Here is a 21,152-nt window from a genome sequence, read left to right on the forward strand (position 1 = left end):
GAGGCCACATCACCAGCAGAGAAATCAGAGCTCCAAGGATGGTTGTGGGCAGGGGCAGGTAGAGTTCTGGACACAGACAACAGGTATGTTGGCTGGTGTGGCACCATGCCACAGAGTGTCAGGCTTTCATCACTCTGTAGAGCCCAAGTGAGTGAGTTCATTCTCTTTGGCCAGACCTGGTTTCCCTGATATGAGCTTAATATACCCATATGGCCCTATAGTTTCAGCTCACCCCAAAACATTTATAGATGGCTCCCTTTCTATCCCTAGGAATAAGTCTATGTGTTCCATGGATAGTGCCTGATGGACGGTGCAGTTTCTGGGTTCACCCCAAGGCTGCAATCATTCTTCTCCCTCAAGATGGAGGCAAAGGCTGCTTGTGAAATGGAGTCTCCTGGGGCAAGCACAGTAACCCGATCTCAACAGCCTGGAGGAGCTGCCTCCCAAGAAGCAGCCCTTGAGTCTCGTTAGAGAGCAGTGTCTACGAACTAGAATGGAGGCCTTCGTCAGAATCTGATGTCATTTGGGCCTCCACTCCACCCTAGCACCTCTCAGCTGAGGCCAACACCCTCATATACACACATCATAGCACATGTAAGCACAAACCAGTCAACAGGGGACCCAGGGGACAGTCTCACATCCTTGCTTGTCATGCCTCTCTCTCTCCTTCCTTTCCCTCCCCCCTTCCCCGTCTGGGCTCCAAATGCCTTCGTAACTGAGTTCAGTAGATCCTGCCTTAGACGTACCTCCTTACCAGCTCCCAGCTCTGCAAGGCGGTTGGGCTCAGCTTCAACCTCTGGTCTTGTCCCCCTTTTCTTCCTGACTCTGGAACTTTTCCACCCCATACATATAGGAGGTGATGATTCAAACACTGCCTGTACCAGTCACACCAATAGTAACATACATTTTAAAGTTTATTTTGAAACAATCATAGCCTCACAAAAAGTAGGAGGATGTGGGGAGGTGTGGGGGTTGTGCCAGCGTGGGGGGAGGGGTTGGAGAACAGAGCAGGAGGCAGGACAGAGCAGAGCACCCAGCAGGTGCCCCACAGGAGGGAAGGGACACCTCTGTGTCTGTTTGGTTTGTGTGTCCTCCGACATCCTTCATGGATTGCTGCCAGCACCACCCCAGCCCTAGTGACCCTACCTTCCCTTAGCCATCCCCTCAGAATACTCACCCCAATTAGGAAACCAAGAAGTGTGTGAGTAAATAAATCCTGTCTCTGGGAGTCATTTAACTTTGAATTAGTCGGCCTTCAAAGATTAGAACAATGAGGACAAAACTACCTCTTTCGGCTAAACTCTAACTCTTCTTAATGTGTATAACCGGGTCAGTACATGAACTGGGTTTCCGAAATTGCTGACAGGCTTTTTAGAAAGCCACGAACTTGCAAGTAATGGGTACGGGAGGTTTCAACTGCGGTGATATGAAAGAGTCACCTGGCTCCTTTTTTAAGTGGCATTATGGGCCTAGCCACCTGCCGAGCTCCCAGACCCTGCGCATTAATTAATAAAGGTGCGGTGAGGGGCTGGAAGCCTTCCCAGGAGGAGAGGGAGAGCCCCTCAAAGACAAACTGTTCCCGTGGTTGTAACCAAAGCTGCCATTCTAGCTAGACTGCCCCTGGTGGCTGGTTTAACCCACTGTATGGAATACATTCTGAATTACGTGGCTTGTAAAGCCTCACAGCAGTCTGCAAGTTGTACATTAACTGTGATTTTTGCCTTTGTCAAGACTCTGTGAATATATTCTTTCTTTTTCCTCTTTTTTTTTTTCCCAAGACAGGGTCTCACTATGATATGAACCAAGTCAGCCTCAGACTCACAGACCTCTATCTTGGCCTCCTGTGCTGGGGTTAAAGGCATGCACGACTACACATAGCCTAAGAGATGTATTTTCATTTTAGGTGTATGTGCGTGTGCCTGAGTGCTCGGATGTACCACTGGTGTGCAGATTTGCACCAAGGCCAGAAGAGGACATTGAATCCCTTGGAGCTGGAGTTACAGGGGCAAGTGAGCCAACGTAGGGAACCGAACTCAGGTCCTCAGAAAGAACAGTGTGTTCTTAACCACGGAGCCACATCTTCAGCCACTTATTCCCTTCTTTCGGTGAGAGACAAGACAACGAACAGATGCCCGGCGTCTCTTTAACCCGGGGCTCTCTCCCCTGCGCACGGGTGCTTGGCTGTCTGTCCTGAGCGGCTTTTCAATGGAAAGCCAGCGCTCTCGGCACTGCTGAGCCGAGTTTAGCAACATGGCAAACACCGTTCTCAGATCTCTGAAGCGTGTTTAGATGGAAACAGTGCTGGAGTCATTCAGTGTGGCCCCAGAAAGCGAAACTAAGACAGGTAAACCAGCCTCAGGTCCAAGTGAAAGCTACATAAACTGCCAACCGCCGGAAGAGGGACCGCCGGAAGAGGGACCGCCTGGAGGTGGTGAGCGCCTCGTTCACAGAGCCAATGTTCGTCAGAGTTGCCGGTGTGTACTCATCCCAGGCTCCCCTCGTCAACTGTAACAGAAACCCGTGTGTAATGCTGCTGTCGTTGTTGCTTTTAGGGCAAAAGCCAAGCTTCTGACTACAGGCGAGGCTCTGCCATCGTCCCCTAATATGTCAATTAAAGGCACTGGTAATTCAGAAAAACAGAGACACACAGACACACGGGGGAGGGGGGGGCGCTAATTCAGTGTATCTCATTGGTTAGAGGAGCAGATGGAGGCACAGTGACCCCAGGTCCACCTGGGGGACCGACACGAGCACTGATTTTAAACAGAGGAAGAACTAGGGCAGGAAGAAAGGGGTTTTGCACAACCAGTCCTGGCCTGGTGTGCTATTGATCTTTGTTTCAGCTTTGGGCCTTCAAGGAGTCTGCAGAGATCCTCCTTGAAGAGCCGGGTATGGTGGTGCACGCCTGTAATCTCAACACTCAGGGAGGCAGAGGCAGGTGGATCTCTCTGAGTTTGAGTCCAGCCTGGTCTACAAAGCAAGTTATTATGGGTTCCAAGAGGAGCAGAAGTCTCAGGTGACAACAGTTATCCATGGGGGTGAGGCAACATGCTGGAGCAGACATAATCGTCTTCGCAGAGATGCATTGACCCTTTAATCAACAAGGGTCTCTCCCACATGCTCACTCTCTCTCTCTCTCTCTCTGTTTTTGTTTGTTTGTTTGTTTTTTAGTTTGAGACAGGGTTTCTCTGTGTAGCCTTGGCTGTCCTGGACTCATTTTTGTAGACCAGGCTGGCCTCGAACTCACAGCAATCCACCCACCTCTGCCTCCCTGAATGCTGGAATTACAAGTGCATACCACCACCACCCATCTTGGGAGTGAAAGAATCAGACTAACCTTGTAACCTATGTTTCTTTTAATTGCCTTATAACTCATATTTTCAGGTTTTAGGCCCATGTTAATTAAAGCCTCTTAGTGCTTCTCCAGAGAACAGAGGAATGTAAAAGTTCCTGACATTAGCCATCTGCGAGGGCAGAGATAAGGAAGAGAACAAGCAGAGATCTCTACTAGGTGGAGAGAAAATCACCGGCCGGCGCCTGTGAGATAAACTTTGTTTGGAAACTGGGCCAAATGGCCCCAATCCTTTTCCTGAATAGCTCCTGACCTTTGATCCAAAGCCTGTAACCCCCACTCCTCAGAACAGACATGGGATGAGTTAATCACTCTCCCACCTTTAACTGTGGCTATATCTCATATGGCAGGAAATTCCAAACTGACTTGAAGATCAGATATTCCCCAGATATTTATGACAGGGCTGACTGGACCTAAGGGTGCCCAGAACCAACCAATTATTTTAAAAGTTAAATACCTCATCCAATCTTGAATTGCCAAGACTGCAACCCCTGAAAATTCCCATGATTTGTCCTTTAAAAACCCAAGGCCTTTGTCTCCCAGTGCCACTCCTTGCTGACCAGCAAGGGTGACCCCATTGCGCAATGGTTAAAATAAACCTCTTATGATTTTGCATCGATGAGATCTGTCTCCTAAGTTCTCTTCATCCCTTCTGGAAATTAGGCTCGTGCTGGGCCTAACAGAACTTTTGAGGTGGGAAGACTCACCTTTAATCTGGACCATACCTTCTCCTGGCAGCCTATTTCAAGGACATGAAAGAAGGAAGTGCTCTCTATTTGCCTGCTTGCTCTCACTCACTGGGAAGTCAATGCTGTCACTAGCATTAGAGCCTACTTCTTTAGGATTCCGGTGTATAATGAAGACCAGCTGAGACATTCAGTCTCATGGACTGAAGAACCACTGGATTCTTGGGCCTTCTGTTGGTAGACAGCTATCATTAGACTAGCTGGACCACAGCCTGTAAGCCATTCTAATAAAGCCCTTTATATAGAGAGATATAAAGTTTTGTTTATTAAGTTTTGATCTTCTAGAGAGTCCTCACTAATACAAGCAGCTCCTAAGTTATTGACATAATCAGATTTCCCAATCACTATCTAGCTGAAAAAGGAGAAGGAAAAGATGGCCACAAAATTGTAACTGCTCTAGACAGTAGCAGGTGTGAGCTTAGGTTGTGCAAAAGTATGAAAAATAGAAAATAGACAGTTGCTGGTGGTGGCAGATGCCTTTAATCCCAGCATTCGGGAGGCAGAAGCAGGCGGATCTCTGAGTTGGCGGCCATACTGGTCTACAGAGCCAGAGCTAAACAGAGATGCCCTGTCTTGAAAAACCAAACCAAGAAGAGAAAGAAAAATAGAAATTGTCAGCACATAGACAGACCCAGTGTTGGGAGCCAATGCTCATTCACACGGTGAAAAACTGAACTCATCTAAAAGGAGAGGGGTTGAACAGCAAACCCAAGAGGAAGGTATCAGCTGTGACACAAGGAACAGATGGAATGAGTAGGCTGCAGCTCCAGAAGGTCAAAGGTGAGTGTGTCGGGAAGGGGCTCCCGAGATGAGGCTGGTATGAAGCTGCTGAAGGGGCCTTGGAGCCAAGTGAGTCCTTCCAACCCAGCTTCCCCTGCTCAGGCTTTGCCTGGTCTGCAAGGGGTGCCGACCGGAAGACACAAAGAATGAGTCCATCTGTGTGCAGACAGACGCGCTGTGGAGGTGTGCAGAACATGGAAAGCTCCAGGGAAAGCAGGGTACAGGGTGACACATAGATGAGCGGGTTTTTATAGCTGGAGGAAGTGCGGGTGGCATTCGTCATCAAATCTGGGAGCTCAGGACCTGTTTGATGACTTAGATGACATAAAAGACCCGACGGGGGGGGGGGGGGGGGGGGGGGGACCACCAAAAGAGAAAAAAAGCGCGGGGGGGGGGGGGGGGGGGGGGGGGGGGTGAGAAGCCAACCAGAATGGAAACAAGTAGCCTGGAGCAGGATGCCAGGGAGCTCAGGTATCAGGCTTGGGCTTTGATCTTTTGTAGGTGGACGTTTGGGGCAGAAAAGTGACTGGAATTAAAGTTGGTGTAGCCAAAAACCAGATGGGCAGTGGGAGTGCCAGTCAAGACACAAGCCTGGGGATTGGGGAAGTGAGGTTCAGCTCCTTCTGTGAAACGTAGTATGAACATCCCACAGTCCTCTCTGCATGTCAGGACTAAGTCTCGGAAATAATGCCTCTTGCTTTCACAATGCACAAAGACACCCTGGGTTGTAAAATCAGGAGGCTGTGTAGCATCTGGTCCTGGGATGAGATGTCCTCCCGAGAGCCACAGAGCTCGCTACCTCAGGGATTTGAGGACCTGCCGCTCTACGGCTTCCGTTTGCTCTGCCTAAACAATTTCCATCTGCCACTACCAGCAGCATAGTCCCAGCCACGCCCAGGAAAGACTTTCTCCGTGAACAGCTAGGTGCTCAGTTTATAGCCACCAAGGCCAGAGCGACCAGAATCAACAGGGTTTTCTTTGTCGTTGATGCTCCCTAGGTTCAGAGAGACAAGTTAAATCTCTTCTTGAACTTGCCCGTGGGAGGCTTGACGCATGGTGAGCAACTATCCCACGCTAGTCCCAGACACTGGGGAGACAGCCTCGAACACAAACAAGCCCTCCCCTTACAACCCACATCGCAGCACGAACTAGGCAAGACAAGCGAGTCGGAAGTGTGGCGGACGTGGCCGTGGTGTCAGGAAGAAGGGAGCAGGAGTGTGCAAAAGGAGGACTGGGCTGGGCCATATACGCTGAGTGTTCTGAGAAGGTGTCCTTGGGCACAAACCCAGGCGGAGAGAAGGAGGAAGTCCTTGTGTTCCTGGGAGGAACGTTCCAGGCAGACACCTACACGTGCAAAGACCTAGAGAACAGACTGTGTTTATTGTCCAGCGGGCTGGAAGGAGCAGAGTGAGGCTGGCTTGGGGTAAGGAAGATTTGAAGAGAAGGAATGGGCAGACCTCGGCAGGCCCAGGAGGCCCTGGTGAGGACCATGGCTGTTGACTGAGTGACATAGCCATAAGTATTGCAGCTCTGAAGGGAAAGGCTTCCCCTCCAGAAGTGTTACAGCTCTCCTCTGGCTGCTGCAGGGTAAGCTTTCACCAATGCGAGTGTAACAGTTCTGCTCCGGGAGGGCATAGTTTCCCCAGCGAAAGCGTTACAGCTCTGCTCCAAGAGGTACCCAGCAGTCCGGAGACAAGGAATGACACAAAGTCACATCACTTAACAAACCTCATACAAGAGCTGTATTGGGAGGAAAACAACCTAGGAGGGCGGCTGCCTCTGCTTGAGTGAGAAGTGGCAGGGAACTGAGCAGGAGTCCTTGGGTGGGGGTGGGGGAGGTTTCCAGGGGGGAGAGTTCTAGGGTGAGGATTGGTGGGATTTCAAGTCCTGAGCTTTGGTGGGGTTTTCTGTTCGAGAATTGGTTGGTTTTCATGCTCAGGGATGTCTGGGTTTTCTTCACCCTTCTATCCTACAACAGCCACTGCGACTTTCTGAGCAGAGGAGGACTTTCACTGACTCGAATCCTAACAGAATCTCTCTGTTGGCTTTGCTGGAACTAGTGAAGGGGTCGAGATCATTAAGGGCAAAAATGATGGTGGCTCCCACCAGGATTTTTCATTTTGACATGGAAGTCTCACTGTGTTGCCTAGGTTGGATGCTTCCAGCCTCCTGGGATTTTTCTTCCTCCTCCTCCAGACTTGTGGGACGAGAGGAGAGCATCACTGTGCTAGCCTTAGGATGCTATGTCTTACTGGTTTTAGCAGATAGGCTCAGGGTACCAGGGAGAGAGATTTTAATCTCGTTGGCTTTAAATGAGCAGATTTTCCAAAGCTAGTGCTCCCCCTAAATATGACCCCTCCGGGTAAATTTATCACATTAGTTAGTTACACACACGTGTGTGTGTGTGTGTGTGTACATGTGTGTACAAGCATGTGCATGGGACATGGTGCACATATGGACATCAGAGGACAGGTTTCAGGAGTTGGGTCTCTCCTACCATATGGGTCCTGGGGATTGAACTCTGGTCTTGAGGTTTGGCAGTTGGCACCCTTAGTTCTCTTAACAGTCTCCTACTCCACGACTCAAAACAGCTTCAGGAAGTCCCTGAAACTGACCAAACTCACTAGACCCCTCCCTGTCAGAGTAAGCAGTAACAGCTGGGAGTTCCTCTCAGACCAGCAGAGCTGCAAAGGAAACTTCAGAGAGCCAAGCGGAGAAGACTCTGAAAGCAGAGCAGCTGGGCTGCCGGGAAGAGGTTTAACCCTACCTGAGAGCAGAAAGGACACTCAACAACCTGTTGAGCTGCCTGCTGGCTGTGCGGTGTGCTCCAGGCTCCCAGCTTTTGGGAGTTCTCACCCATGCTGGGGTGTGGGTATAATGTTCTTTTGGAATGTATACTCTCAAGTTTGTGCAAACATCCCACCAGTTGTTCTCTATATTGTCAATTAAAACAACCAGCCATAATGCCTAGCAATGGAGAGAATAGGGTGGGACATCCTGGTCTGGAGTGGGAGGAAGAGGCAGGAGGGAGGAGAGATGGAGAATCTGGAAGGAAGGTCTTGGAACCACGTGGAGAGATGGACTGGACCTTAAGTATGACTAGAAGCAAGTATAATGGGTAAAATCTAAAACTATGCGGGCTTGGAGGTTTGGGATGGAGTAATCATTGCCCAGCATTGTGCTCTAGGTTAATTAAATAAATTCCAGTCTCTTCGTGGTGATTTGGTTATACAACTGTTTAGGATTAACCATAGCTTAACTAAAAGATATATCAACAGTAAATATTCATACCAACAACACGGGGTGAGCTTTGGTGACACAGCTGTCCCTGAGTCATTTCTATTCTCTGAGTCATATCTCGCCCATACCCTGTACGTAACCCAAATAAAGCTTATTGGTTGGTCTGGAGAGATGGCTTAGCAGTTAAGAGCACCAGATCCTCTCTTTGAGGACCCGGGTTCACATGGCAGCTCACAGCTGTCTGTAACTCCAGTTCCAGGGGATCTGACACCCTCACACAGGCATACTTGCACATAAAACACCAATGCACATTAAAAAACAAAAACAAAACAAACAAACAAACAAACAAACAAAAACACAGAAAAAGCTCATTGGTTGACCATGTTGGATTCTTGTGGTATCTGCGCTTGGTCTGAAATGGGCTCCCTGTCTGGGGTTATACCTCTCCAGGAAGTCACACAGCCCTATCCCACTGACCCTCTTACAATGTTTTGAGTAAGGGCAACTCATTTGTGATATCTGCTTAGCCTAGTGGGATGGCTGCTTCGTTATTTTTTGTTGTTTGTATTTTTGTGTAATGGGGCTTTGAGACAGGATCGTGTTTCTCAGGCTGGCCTTACCACAAGCCTTTTCCTTCCACCTCCACCTCCCAAATTCTGGGATTAACAGGCATGCGTCACCATGCTGGGTCTGGGGCAGTATGTTTGAAAGGAATACTTGAATTTCCTGAAATTCCAGAAGGTCTAGCTGAGAACTTCACGCCGGCATTGTTTCCTGAGTATTTATTGCATTCAATGCTGAGGTCTAGGCTACACAGCTCTCCAAAGGCAAATGTTTTATTCTTCTGCTCCCTAGAGGCCATTTGCCTAATAGCAGCCCACGCTGTGACTCCTGAACTTGGCTCTGGCCTGCAGAAAACCTTAGAGAACTGAGAATACTCAGCCTCTGCCAAACCTGGACCACTGGCTTGCACTCCCAAAGACAACGTGTTTGTCCAGCCTCCCCTTCCTGTTTTTCCGGGGGGTGACTCTGGGATTGGGGGGGGGGGGGGCAAGACAGACCAATGTGCAGAGCACCCAGGGAGATGAGATGGTTCTCTCCATTCTGTCTTCTTTTTTAGGCATGGTCCTTCTCTGTAGTTCTAGTTAGCTGGTATTCCCTACATAACCCAGACTGGCTTCAAACTCATGACGACCCTTCAGCCACCAGCTCTGTGGCGTTGGAATCCCAGGCATGTCCCACCATTCCTGCTGCCACAGCTTCTCTGTGTGATGCCATTTTCAAGCCTTTATAAAATCTATAAATTGTGTTGAGCATGGCTCCCATATCACCCCAGATCCTTCCAGATTTCTCTTTCTCCACCAAGTACCCTGCCTTGGTGCCCAGGCGCAGTCCTCTGAAAATCCTGGAAAACCACAATTTGAGGCCTTTCCTGGGCCTCCTGTGCCTTCAGGCACTGACTGTTGGGGCTTTAGTTTTCTTCGGATTTCATTAAGACTCATGAGGTGTTAACCGCGTATGTTGGCCAATAATTGCATTTGTCTTTAAGGTTATTTGAAGGATGCTGGTCTAGATGTTTGCCCAAAACAGCTCTCAACCTATGGGTTGTGACCCCTTTGGCACACTCTGCCTCTAAAAATATTACATTATAATTCATAAAAGTAGCAAAATTACAGTTATAAAGTAGCAATGAAAAATAATCTTATGGTTGGGGTCACCACAACGCGAGGAACTGTATTAAAGGGCTGTAACATCAGGAAGGTTGAGAACCGCTGCTGCAGACAGTGACGCAACTATTTAATAACCGGCAGGAATTATTAAACCTATCAGTTACATTCTTTCAATTTTTTTATGTGTATAGTTGTTTGACTGCATGTATTTCTGTGAATCACATGCATGCAGTTCCCACATGTTAAACAAGTATTGGATCCCCTGGGACTGGAATTACAAATGGTTAGAAACCACAGCATGTAGGTGCTGGGAGTTAAACTTGGGTCCTCTGTTAGGGCGGCCAGAGCTCCTAACTGCTGGGTCATCTCTGGTCAGTTACATTCTTTTGATGCAAATTACAACAAACAAAACTCAGGGGTCAGGATGTAGCTCAATAGTAGAGCATTCAACTAGCATACACAAGTCAAGGCCTTTGGTTCAATCCCTCACACCAAAAGCACACACACACTCTTACACACACACACACACACACACACACACACACACACACACGCTCTCATGCACACATACTTTCAAACTGAGCCAGGCATTGTAACCTAAGTCCGTAATCCCAGCATTTGAATGGTGGAGGCAGGAGGATCACTGTGATTTCAATGCCAGCACAGGCTATAAGAAAAGAAGGAAGGAAGGGAAGGAAGAGAAGGAAGGACACAAACTAGCTTACACTGTTGTCAAACATAATTGCAGCACTTTTAAAGACCTAAATGACTTTTCTACAGTAAGTATGTTTGCAGTTCTAGAATAATTTGGCAATACCTCATTCTTTAAAAATAAAATGAGCCAAGTGTGGCTGGCGGTGCATGCCTTTAGTTCCAGCACTCAGGAGGCAAGGCAGGTAAATTTGAGGCTACCCTGGTCTATATAGTGAGTTTCAGGATGGCTAGAGTTATGTAGAGAGACCCTGTCCCAAAAACAAACAAACAAACAACAACAACAAATGAATGTTTTGACGGCTTAAGCTGTCCCTGTTGGATTTATAGACAGCTAATGAAAGCAAAAAATTTACTTTCCTTATAAACTCAAAGCTGAGGGGATTCTTCTCACCATGACAACCAAAACCGGCCTTTTGGTGCTTTTGCTACCTCTCCCCATAGCCTGATTTTTTAGATGCTCAAATAACTTAGCTTTGGAGGGTTGCTCTGGAGCTTCACTGGGAGCAACGTCACTTTGGTCTGGTCTGTTAAGCGTGGTGCAGAGCCTGAGCCAGTGGCCTCACATAGCTATTGTTATCACTATTACATATTTACCTATGTGTGTGTGAACACAAAAGCATGCCCTGGCCCACATGTGGAGGTCAGAGGACAACTTACAGGAGTTCATCCTCTACTTCCACCTTGTGGGTTCTGGGAATCAAACTCGGGTCATCGGGTTAGGCGGCAAGTGCCTTTACCTGCTGAGCCCCCTCAAGGTACAGTGTAAAGAGAGTTTGCTCCTATCACAAGATGAAGCTCTTACAGAGAAAGGGTGAGGCTGGATTCAGAAGCCAAAGGCCAAAACCAGACTTCTGGGTTCCAGTGTTTCTGGTTTATCTGTCTTTCTTCCACAGGTATGAGAGGACACTGCTGCTCCAAGCTCAGCACTGTGGTGTAACCCAGGGACCTTAGGTTCCAGTCTCCTCTGCCGAGGAGAAGCAGGCATGTGCCCCTTTCCCAGCAGCCTCAGTGGGCTTTGTCACAACTTGTCGCTTGTGCTTAGATTATAGCCTCAGTTCCTGAGCTAAAGCTTGTGTCTGTTGTGGATATGAACATGTTTTCATTTTGTTCCCAATAGTAGGATGCAGGACTGATTCAGATGGTTCACAGCAGCAGGACTATTTGCTTTGTGCGGGCTCTGAGAGGAGCTCTTTGCCGGCTGCAGATTGTTTAAATCTGAGGACTCTGAAGAGAGAATAAATACCAGAGCTCAGAGAGCAGATGGATGAGAAAGGACAAGGCTGCTGCTGCTTCCACCTTACTGCTCCTTCCACCTTGCTGCTCCTAGTTGCTGTTGTGAGACAAAAAGTTGAAGATCTCCTGAAACAGGGATTGGACTAGCTCCAAGGAACCTGACAACCCTAACCAGCAGGAAGCATCTAAGAGAACTGTGCCCCCTCTCCCACTAACCCTTTCTCTCTCCTACCTGGTATTGGCGTGTTGGAAGGGGCTGAGGTGGAGTAAGGAGAAAAAGATAAAAGAAACATAAATAAAAGTTTTTAAAAACTACACCAACACGTCTTGATAGTGGACCTGTGAGTGAGAAGTAGAGAAGGGTCTGAACTCAAGTTACAAAGTAGGAAACATGGAGAATTGGATAGCAAACATTCACAAACATGCCATTAAGCCAATCAGGTAAGAGAAAGATGTACATGTTTAATACAAATGTAATTTTCCCCAGATAATTTCAGTCTCTGGGTATGGAGGCTGACCATCCTTCAGTTGGCACGGTCAGTGGCTTGAATTACTCTCGGCAATCACTCTGTCACTCAGCCCTAGACCTGCTCACGCTCTCCTCTTTTACCTTTTAAGACAGGGTCTCACTAAGTTGCCTGGGCTGGCCTTGACCTTGCTCTTTGGTAACTTGCCTCAGCCTCCCATGTACCTGGAATCACAGTCCTGTGCCCCCATGCCCAATGTTGCATATTTGCTGCTGTTGGTTTTCCTGCATGTGCCTACATTGCATGCTTGCCTGGGGCCTGCAGAGGACACAGATGGCATTGGATCCCCTGGGACTGGAGTTACAGAGAGTTGTGGATCCTGGGAACTGAACCCAGGTTTTCTGCAAGAACATCAAGTGCTCTTGATCAGTGAGCCATGTCTCCAGCCCCATAATTGCATGTTTTTGTTGTTTGTTTTTGCAGCTGGAAACATCCTAACAGGGTATGATGCCTTTAAAAGCAAGGCTTTAAATGAGATAGTGGTTATAGTACTTAATGAGGTTTAACAGGTATTTGCTGTTATGTTGATTAGCGTATACACCCCTCATTTACTTAGGAGCTCTTCAGGGGCGTCAGTGATTCTCCTGCCTGTTCTAGACTGTTACTTAGGTCATGCTGGACCCTGCCCCAAATTATCCCAAACCGTGTAAAATGGTGAGTCTTCAGACTGTGCCTTGCCCTGAGAGATTCCATTTTACGAGGAGCTTTTTATTCCATTTTGAAACTGGAGGATGAGTGTGCACCTTGGTGGATATGGAACAATGTCCTTCGTCAGCCCAGGCTGTTGGCGCACTTGTTAACAGCACAGACTGTTGACACTGTGTTCTTAAAAGTGGGATGGGCACCACCCTATATGTTTATCAGAGCAAACTGTACTAAAATCATCTCCGAAAAACCAGGCCAAAGAACCAGTCTGTATCTCTAAAGGAAAGAGACACTATCACTGGGATGGTGATGGCCCCTATCTGATACCCGCTATGTGTGTAAGGAGACGGACAAGCAGAGAACTCATGACTGTCCCAGGGGCTTCATTTTGGCTCTGTCTCCACTGTTGACATGGCCTATCAAATCACCACCCATCTGGCCACCTGTTGGTCCCTCTGGACCCGCTATCCACCCATGTACCCATTTGATTGCCTAGGCCCAGTCCTCTACGAGGCTAGACCACCTCTATGGGCACACTGCACCTGGCTTCTGCAGCTGAGCTCCGTGGCTACACCAGACCTACAACCCAGGGCTCTGGCAGACCTCCAGCCGGGGGTTTTATTCTGCATTTCCATCAGCTTCCCAGCTTCTAGCGTTTGAACCGCCTTGAATTCTGTGTTGGCCTCTTTAACCCTTAGTGAGCACTCAGTAACCTCCATCTGGATTGCTGTACAGAATTATGTACTGTGTGGTATGTAAGATACCCACGAGTTAACATTAGTAACTAAGGAGTAAGACTATGTTTGAGTTGCCCAGTATCAAGAAAAGAGGTACTTCTTGGCAAATTGCTGCCAAGAAGATCTTGGGACATTATGAATTTGTTGTTATTCAGTAAATTCTGAGATTACAGAAGGACACAATTTGTTTCTGACAACGGACGCTCATGATAGTTGTAGATAATAAATAAAATGATTCAACCCAAAATGTAAAGATTACCACCTCACAAGAGTCAAGTATCCATCCGCTGAATTTTATTTTGTTTTTGCTAGCTCCAACAGCCTTCGGGGACTCAGCGGTGGAAGCTACATCATCACCAGCTGCCAAGTACAACACCTGTACCCTTTAAAAGGTCCTCAGTGGGGCGTGGTGCAAAATGCCTGTAATCCCAGCACTTGGGCAGGCAGCGGCGGAGGATCTCTGTGAGTTCCAGGACAGCCAGGGCTAAAACAGAGAAACCCTATCTCGACAAACCAAAAAAAAAACAAAAAAAAAAAACAAAAAAAAAACCTCGCCATCGTGGTCCACTCTCTTGATCCCTATGTCTGTATCTCTCTGTCTGTCTGTCTGTCTGTCTCTGTCTTGCTCTCTCTCTCTCTTTACTCGTTCTGAAGTGGGCCTTTGCTCCCCCCACCCCCATAAATCTCTTGTGTGGGTGGGATCTGTTGTGTGGTGTGATCGCTGCAACACAACCTTGGCCCGACCTGCCAAGGTACCCTGCTGCATAGACCCTAGCATTGGCACCTGCCGCACGGGACCCTGTCCCTTATCTCAGGTCTGACTGCAGCAGACTCAGCTTCCCCCACTCCCCCACCCCCATCACTCGGCCCTCCTTCCATCACAGTCAATTAATTGGTGATCCCTCTCGGGCGGCCTAACCACCTCTCTGAGTCTCTGATACTCTTGAATGTGGGTGGTACCCGCCCTTGACCTTGGGTGAGGTGTCATTTTTTAGCTCAGTTTTCACCTTTTGGCTTCACTCATAAGTCCTGGTACCAGGCACTGCGCCTCTCCTTGGGCTTAGCCAGGCTAAGCCATGCGGTGAGGTAACAACCATTTAACCGCTGTGCCTTCCTCATTCAGTCCCCTTGGACTTCAGGCCTTGGACCTCCCCATGTCTGTACGGCTCTCCTTTGGTTTACCTCTTGGAGAACCTCCAACCCCTACACCTAGCGCCCAACTAAAGGGGCCTCTAAACTTATCCAGCATTTACAGTCAAATCTGGCCTCAGCACCCCTTAGATAATCAATCCAAATGTGGTGGAGCAATGGGGGAAGGAAAAGCCCCACCCACCCGGTGTATAAAGGTCCTTCCTGTCTTTAAGTTATGGTTGTGGAGAAACAGCTGATTTTCTTAAACAACAGTTGAATCTAAGTTACATGCAATATGTTCTAGGCAAAAGTTGAATTGAATATATAGTATGTTGTAGCAAATTAAAATTACCTATGCATAGATTTTAATTATAAGCCTTTTGCTATAACTTTAAAGAGCCAAATTTTGTTACAGATTTTATAGTTTCTTAACCATATTCAATGAATTTACAAATCCTGGGATAGAGTTTACTACATAATTTTAAGTTTTGGTTTGTTTTTTTTTTGTTTTTTTTTTGTTTTTTTTTTTTTAATTTTGAGAGCAGAGTACAGAGAAATCGTATAGGTAAAAGATTTTTAAGAGTGGGAAGTAGAACCTAGATCGGACATTTAGATGATACTTCCAGCCGTAAGTTAGCCTTCTCTGGTCTATCAGGATGTTGGCTAACTGTAGCTTTAAGACCAGCAAGCAGACCACCTTCTCTCCCAAGGCTTCAGCTGCCTTCTCGGCTCTCTTCCTGTGTAAAATCAGGCCACAGGCCTCACTTTCCCAGGCCTCCAGCCAAGACACACAGTTTACTTGCTCCCTGAATCTAAAAAGAGAAAAACTCAAAAATCAGGTTTCAAGTGCGGGTTGGAGATGGCTCAGTGGTTAAGAGCACTGTCTGCTCTTTCATGATGGTCCTGAGTTCAGTTCCCAGCCACCACATGATGGCTCATACCATCTATAATGTGATCTGATGCCCTCTTCTGTCATGCAGGTGTACACTCATATGTATAAATAAATAAATATTTTTAAAAAATCAGGTTTCAAACTTTTACTATTCCTTTATTATTTAAAGGAATTTGCTTTAAAGTGACTGGTCTCAATTATCAACCACCAACGTCTCATGTTAAATAACTGCGTAAAAAGTTTAAATTTTATGCAGGTTATTAAGTTATTTCTCAAGTCCAAGAACCTGGCAATGGTGGCGCTGTCTTTAATCCCAGAACAGGCAGCTACAGGCAGATCTCTGAGTTCAAGGCCAGCCTGGTCTACAGAGTGAGTTCCAGGACAGCCAAGGCTACACAGAGAAACTCTATCCCAGAACCAAAATAATAATAATAATAATAATAATAATAATAATAATAATAATAATAATGTGTCTAAGATGTTTCAAGATATGTAAATGTAGTTTATAAAGCTTTAAAAGTGGCATTTCAGGTACATAAAAAATAAAAAGTAGTACAGATTTCATTCCTTCACTCTGCTGTTATTAAGCACTGACTGTTATTAGTCACAAGCTCAAAATTTTAAATTTCCTTTGGTTGTCTTCTAAATATAGAAAACACTTCTCCTTGTGTTAAAAACATCTCTGTCCAGTCTACATACACCCAGCTTTCTGGACAGAGGAAAATGTGTTCATGCTCTCAACCCAGAATAATTTTTGGGCTCTGGAGCTTTTACTGGGACTCAAAGGCATGAGTCTATTACCTTTTCCACAATGTGGGTATCAGTACAGATTGCAAGCAGTGGTAATGCTAACATATCTGAAAAATTTGCCTTTTTTTTTTTTTAATTTAAAAAAGAATCGTGTAAGCTTCAGGGAATCAACCTGGATTCACCTCTCACAAGCCAAACAGATTCCAGCTAAGTACTCCTGTTAACCAACAGCCTGGTTTCCTGCCTACTGCCTATTCCAGAGGGTGGGATCTTTCCCCATCTCCCCTTCCTCCCCTTCTCTCCCTGGTTTTGGGATTCCCCTCCCCAAACTACCAGGAGTATGTGCCTGGAAGTTTCAAATGTACACCCAAAATAAAAATTCCCTAAACTCCTTAACTTTATCTATTCCTGCAGCCCGCCAGTCCCAAGTGTTCCCTCAAAATCTGAACCCTTGACAACTTCAGAGAGGCTAGCCCCAGGACTTGGCCAGCATCCGAGCTTTCTTGGATGTCAACACTCCCAGACAACAGGAAGCAGTCTAAAGAGCATGGCACCCCCATTCCTGCCTCACCAACACCCTTTCTATTTGCTCAGCTACTACAGTAAACAGCCCACCTTCAACAACTCAGTGCCACGGAATGCCACCAAATGCAACACATGTACCCTTGAAAAGGCCCTTACCATCACAGTTACTGCTCTCTTGCTTTGTCTGTCTGTCTCTGTCTCTCTTGTCCCACTCTGAAGTGGCCTTCCCTCCACCACACCAACCCCCTAACATATGGGATCTGTTGTATGGTGTGATCTCTGTGCCATACCTTGGCCAAGGCACTCTACTGCATAGACTCTAAGTTTTAGCTTGAGACATGCTGTCCTGTCACCAAAACAGGCCTCAAACTTGGTACATAGCCATGGTTGGCCTTGTGCTTCTGAACCTCCAGCCTCTGTCTGCTAGGTGCTGAGATCACACCCATGCACCACATGCTTGGCTTGTGCCTGAGTTTATTAAAGTAGCCTCCCAATGGGGGATTATGGGTATGGCCCATCATGCTTGGCCCTGTCTATAGAATTTTTAAAATTCAAGACATTTACGTTCAAAAGTGCCAGAAAAGGATAGTTCCCATGTTGCACAAAGAAACACGTGAATAAAGCAAAAGTGACTTGGCAAGACAATTTATTCCTGTGCAGGAGGGTGTGAAGCTGCTCCAAAGAAAGAAAGAAAGCTTGCTGGGGCAGAATGCTCACTTAGTTTATTTGAACATGGTGGTGACTACAACTCATCTTCATGGAAGGGGCTGGGCCTCGCCATCTGACACAATTGGCTAATTCGTAATATGTGCAAAGCACTAAGATGTAATAGAGTCAAACCTCAGGAATGGTCAGGGTTTGGGCAGACAGTCATGTAAACAAGAGTTTCACAAGATGGGGGAGGTTCATGAAATGTTGATAAAAAGCCTGTGCTCAGGAAGAGAAACAGACTGTGTGCAGGAAGTGCATTTGGTTTTTATTCTAACTCCGGTGCTAGATGTGTCTTTCCCCATTAGTTGAGGTCTGACCTCACAATCTTATTCAGTTGGCCAGTCTGAAAGTATTTGGTGCATGGGAAATGAAGGAGGAAGGGGAAGATCACTGCTCCAGGCCATCAAATGCCTAGACTAGAGCAATGGATCTTTGTGTAAACAAATATTTTACTGGGTAAGAGGATTAAAACATTTACATAAAAGTCTTACAAGGTGGGAAAGATAAAAAAAAAAAATCTAAGTCCTTGTCCTAACCACAAGTTTTATAGCATTTGATAGAAAAGATTCAAATCTGATATTTCTTACCCCTTCTCAAATTCATCTCTGAGGTCTTTATATGAGGTTAAGGCTTAAATAGAGAGCAAGATGCATGCATAACCAAATGGTTAAAGTGTGGTCCTGCCCACCGTGGCTGCCTAGGCTATAGTCTTTCCTACAAGTTGTCAAACAATGTCAAAAGTCAGAACTGTGTGAAATGTCTTTTCAGGAGACAGGCTCCCTTCTGGCTAACAGCAGGCTTTAGCCTTTTCTTTCTCCTAGCATGAGATTCATTCGTGGAGAAATTTTAATTTCTTGGGGCCCATTGTTGAAACAGCCAAACAACCAAGGGGAGAGGCGTAAGTGTCTCTTTAGAATATCTTCATTCCTACTGGGATGTTTACAAATGGAGATTGATTGAACTTGGCCACTCTGGAAACAGATTAAGCCCAGTTGTTCAGTGTCTAGTTAGTTAGATATTAACAGGCCTGGAGGTCACTGCAAGTGGACCCCTGTAATGGCTGAAGTTAGTTTTAAGTTTAAATTACTGTGCTTAGGAGATCTATAAAACAAAAATGCCTCCAACCTGTAAACCCACTTGCCCAAGGATGGATAACTTTCTGGAATGTTGGGTGCTGTTGCTCATTTAAGAGAGCAAGCCACATGTTCTTGCTTCTGTAAACAAGCCTGGTTACCCAACTGCACAGAATGTGCTTGATCAGACCTAGGTGGAAGGCACATAAGCAGGAAGTACGTCAGAATGTATACTTGCTCATGATTGGATGAAGGCAGGAAGTACTTAGCCTTGCGGATTTTGCCTTTATAAGCCCCTAGCTAATGTAATTTGTTTCCATGCTCTGGGAATCCCAGGCACGGGCCTGGGTAGTGTCCCTTGTCCTGGCCAGTAATTAATAAAGCTTGCTTCAAAAATTGTGGTAGTGCCTTTATTCTTGCCCAGTGGGATTAACAGACCCTTCCCTCATAATTAGGAGCTGAAACTCAAGCCTCTGATTATTGGCCAAAAGAAAGGGATTTGAGTCCTTGGTCTGGCTTTTAAGATTAAGCCAGATGTTCCGCAGATGTGCCTGTTTGGTTTTATTTGGTTGGTTTTGGATTTTTGAGACCAAATTTCTCTGGCTATCCTGAACTCACTTTGTAGACCAGGCTGGCCTCAAACTCACAAAGATCAGCCTGCCTCTACCTCCCTCTGATGTTCCTGTTATAACAGGTCCCCACACCTTAGTAGGCCCCAGACCTTAGCACAATTGACTCCATGATGGAAGAACAATTCAGGCCATAAAACTCAGCTTGTAGACAGTACTACCTGCCAAAACTAAAACAAAGACCTAATCCATCAAGTCCATAGTTTCTGGAAAGACTCTAAATGTACTAACCTTGCTTTCTGGCTTCTGTAGTTCCACTTCTGACTAACTGTTCTTTTTAACTAAAGTAGTCAACCCAGAATGTGTGTGTGTGTGTGTGTGTGTGTGTACTCATGCACGAGAGCGCACGCACTACTAAAAGGCCAGGCCCTGTGGTACATGCCTTTAATCCCAGCACTTGGGAGGCAGAGGCAGGTGGATCTCTGTGAGTTGGAGGCTGGCCTGGTCTACAAAGTCCAGACAGCCAGGACTACACAGAGAAACCCTGTCTTGAACCCACCCCAACCCCCTCCCCTAAAAATGTTCTCCCTTAGAAAGGCTTGATGCTACACTGGGATCCCGAGCTCCCAGTGTAGTCACCAGGCACCTGATAAAGACTCTCTATTGGCTTGCTTACATCTTCTGTGGTAGACACCACACAACACCCGTCAGTTACCCAGACAGAAAAACGCTCCTCAAAAAGCTACCTGTTCTGGAGACTGTAAACACAGTATAAAGCCTGCATAATGCACATACCAACACAATTGTCCCTTTAGCCACTGTGAGCTCTTTCTCCTAGAAAGTGTTCCACTTTTCTTTGTAGTAAGCCATACCTGTCTTCTACACTACCTTCTGTAGCTCATCAGAATCTTTTCATGGAGATCCCTGGAGCTGAGCGAAGCCAAATAAGAGCCTGATGACATCTTTCTTTTGTGGGTTTGTTGTTGTTGTTTTTGAGTTTTGTTTTGTTTTGTTTTGTTTTTTTCTTGAGATAAAGTTTTACTATGTGGCTCTGGCTGTCCTTCAGCCCTAGATCCTTCTTTATCAGTAGATCCCAGCTTTATCAGTGCTGGGATTGTAGGCCTGTGCCACCACATAGTTCCAGTGACATCTTCTGTTGATAGCTTCCTTCCAAAAGACTACACTTCCCAGCTTCCCATGCAGCCAAGCAAGGCAGCTCTGGAAGGGAAGAACTATGGAAAGGAATATAATGTACATGTGGAAGTCATTTCTGCTCCTAAGAGGGCCTGAAAATTACCTTCTTCTGTAGGCATTGTGGTCATTCATACATGTGGATGACAACATACCCCCTTGGCATATTTAAACATGATCCTGCCTAAGGGTAGACAAAGCTTTTCTTTCCTCCATTTGTTTCTCCACAGCTGTCTTAAATAACATAATGGTGCCAAAACCTAGTGTCTTAGTTAGGGTTTTTATTGCTATGAAGAGACATCAATGACCACAGTAACTCTTATAAAGGAAAACACGTACCTGGGACTGGCTTACAGTTGAAAGGTTTGGTCTATTGTGATCATGACAAGGAAGCATGGTGGCATTCAGGCAGATATGGTGCTAGAGAAGATGCTGAGAGTTCTACATTTGGATTGGCAGGCAGCAAGAAAAAAACAATGTCTGGATGCACACCTTTAATCCCAGCCTTTGGGAGGTTGAGGCAGGTAGATCTCTGAGATTAAGACCAGCCTGGTCTACATAGAGAGTTCCGGACAGCCAAGGTTACACAGATAAACCCTGTCTCAAAAACAAGGAAGGAAGGAAGGAAGGAAGGAAGGAAGGAAGGAAGGAAGGAAGGAAGGAAGG

The 21,152-nt window shown here is 46.5% G+C and overlaps 1 protein-coding gene across 1 annotated transcript in view; it reads left to right on the forward strand.

Annotated features, from left to right (window-relative positions):
- The first annotated feature begins 11,134 nt into the window (after window positions 1–11,134).
- The window catches only part of LOC129687606 (ras-related protein Rab-18-like), a 17,234-nt gene continuing 7,216 nt past the window's right edge, over window positions 11,135–21,152 (forward strand). The window contains 1 exon segment of the mRNA XM_055622073.1: window positions 11,135–11,257. Within this exon segment, the coding sequence (XP_055478048.1) occupies window positions 11,135–11,257 (123 nt within the window).

This window comes from Psammomys obesus, unplaced genomic scaffold (assembly GCF_907164565.1).
Source record: "Psammomys obesus unplaced genomic scaffold, mPsaObe1.curated_primary_1811, whole genome shotgun sequence".
In the NCBI taxonomy this organism is placed as follows: domain Eukaryota; kingdom Metazoa; phylum Chordata; class Mammalia; order Rodentia; family Muridae; genus Psammomys; species Psammomys obesus.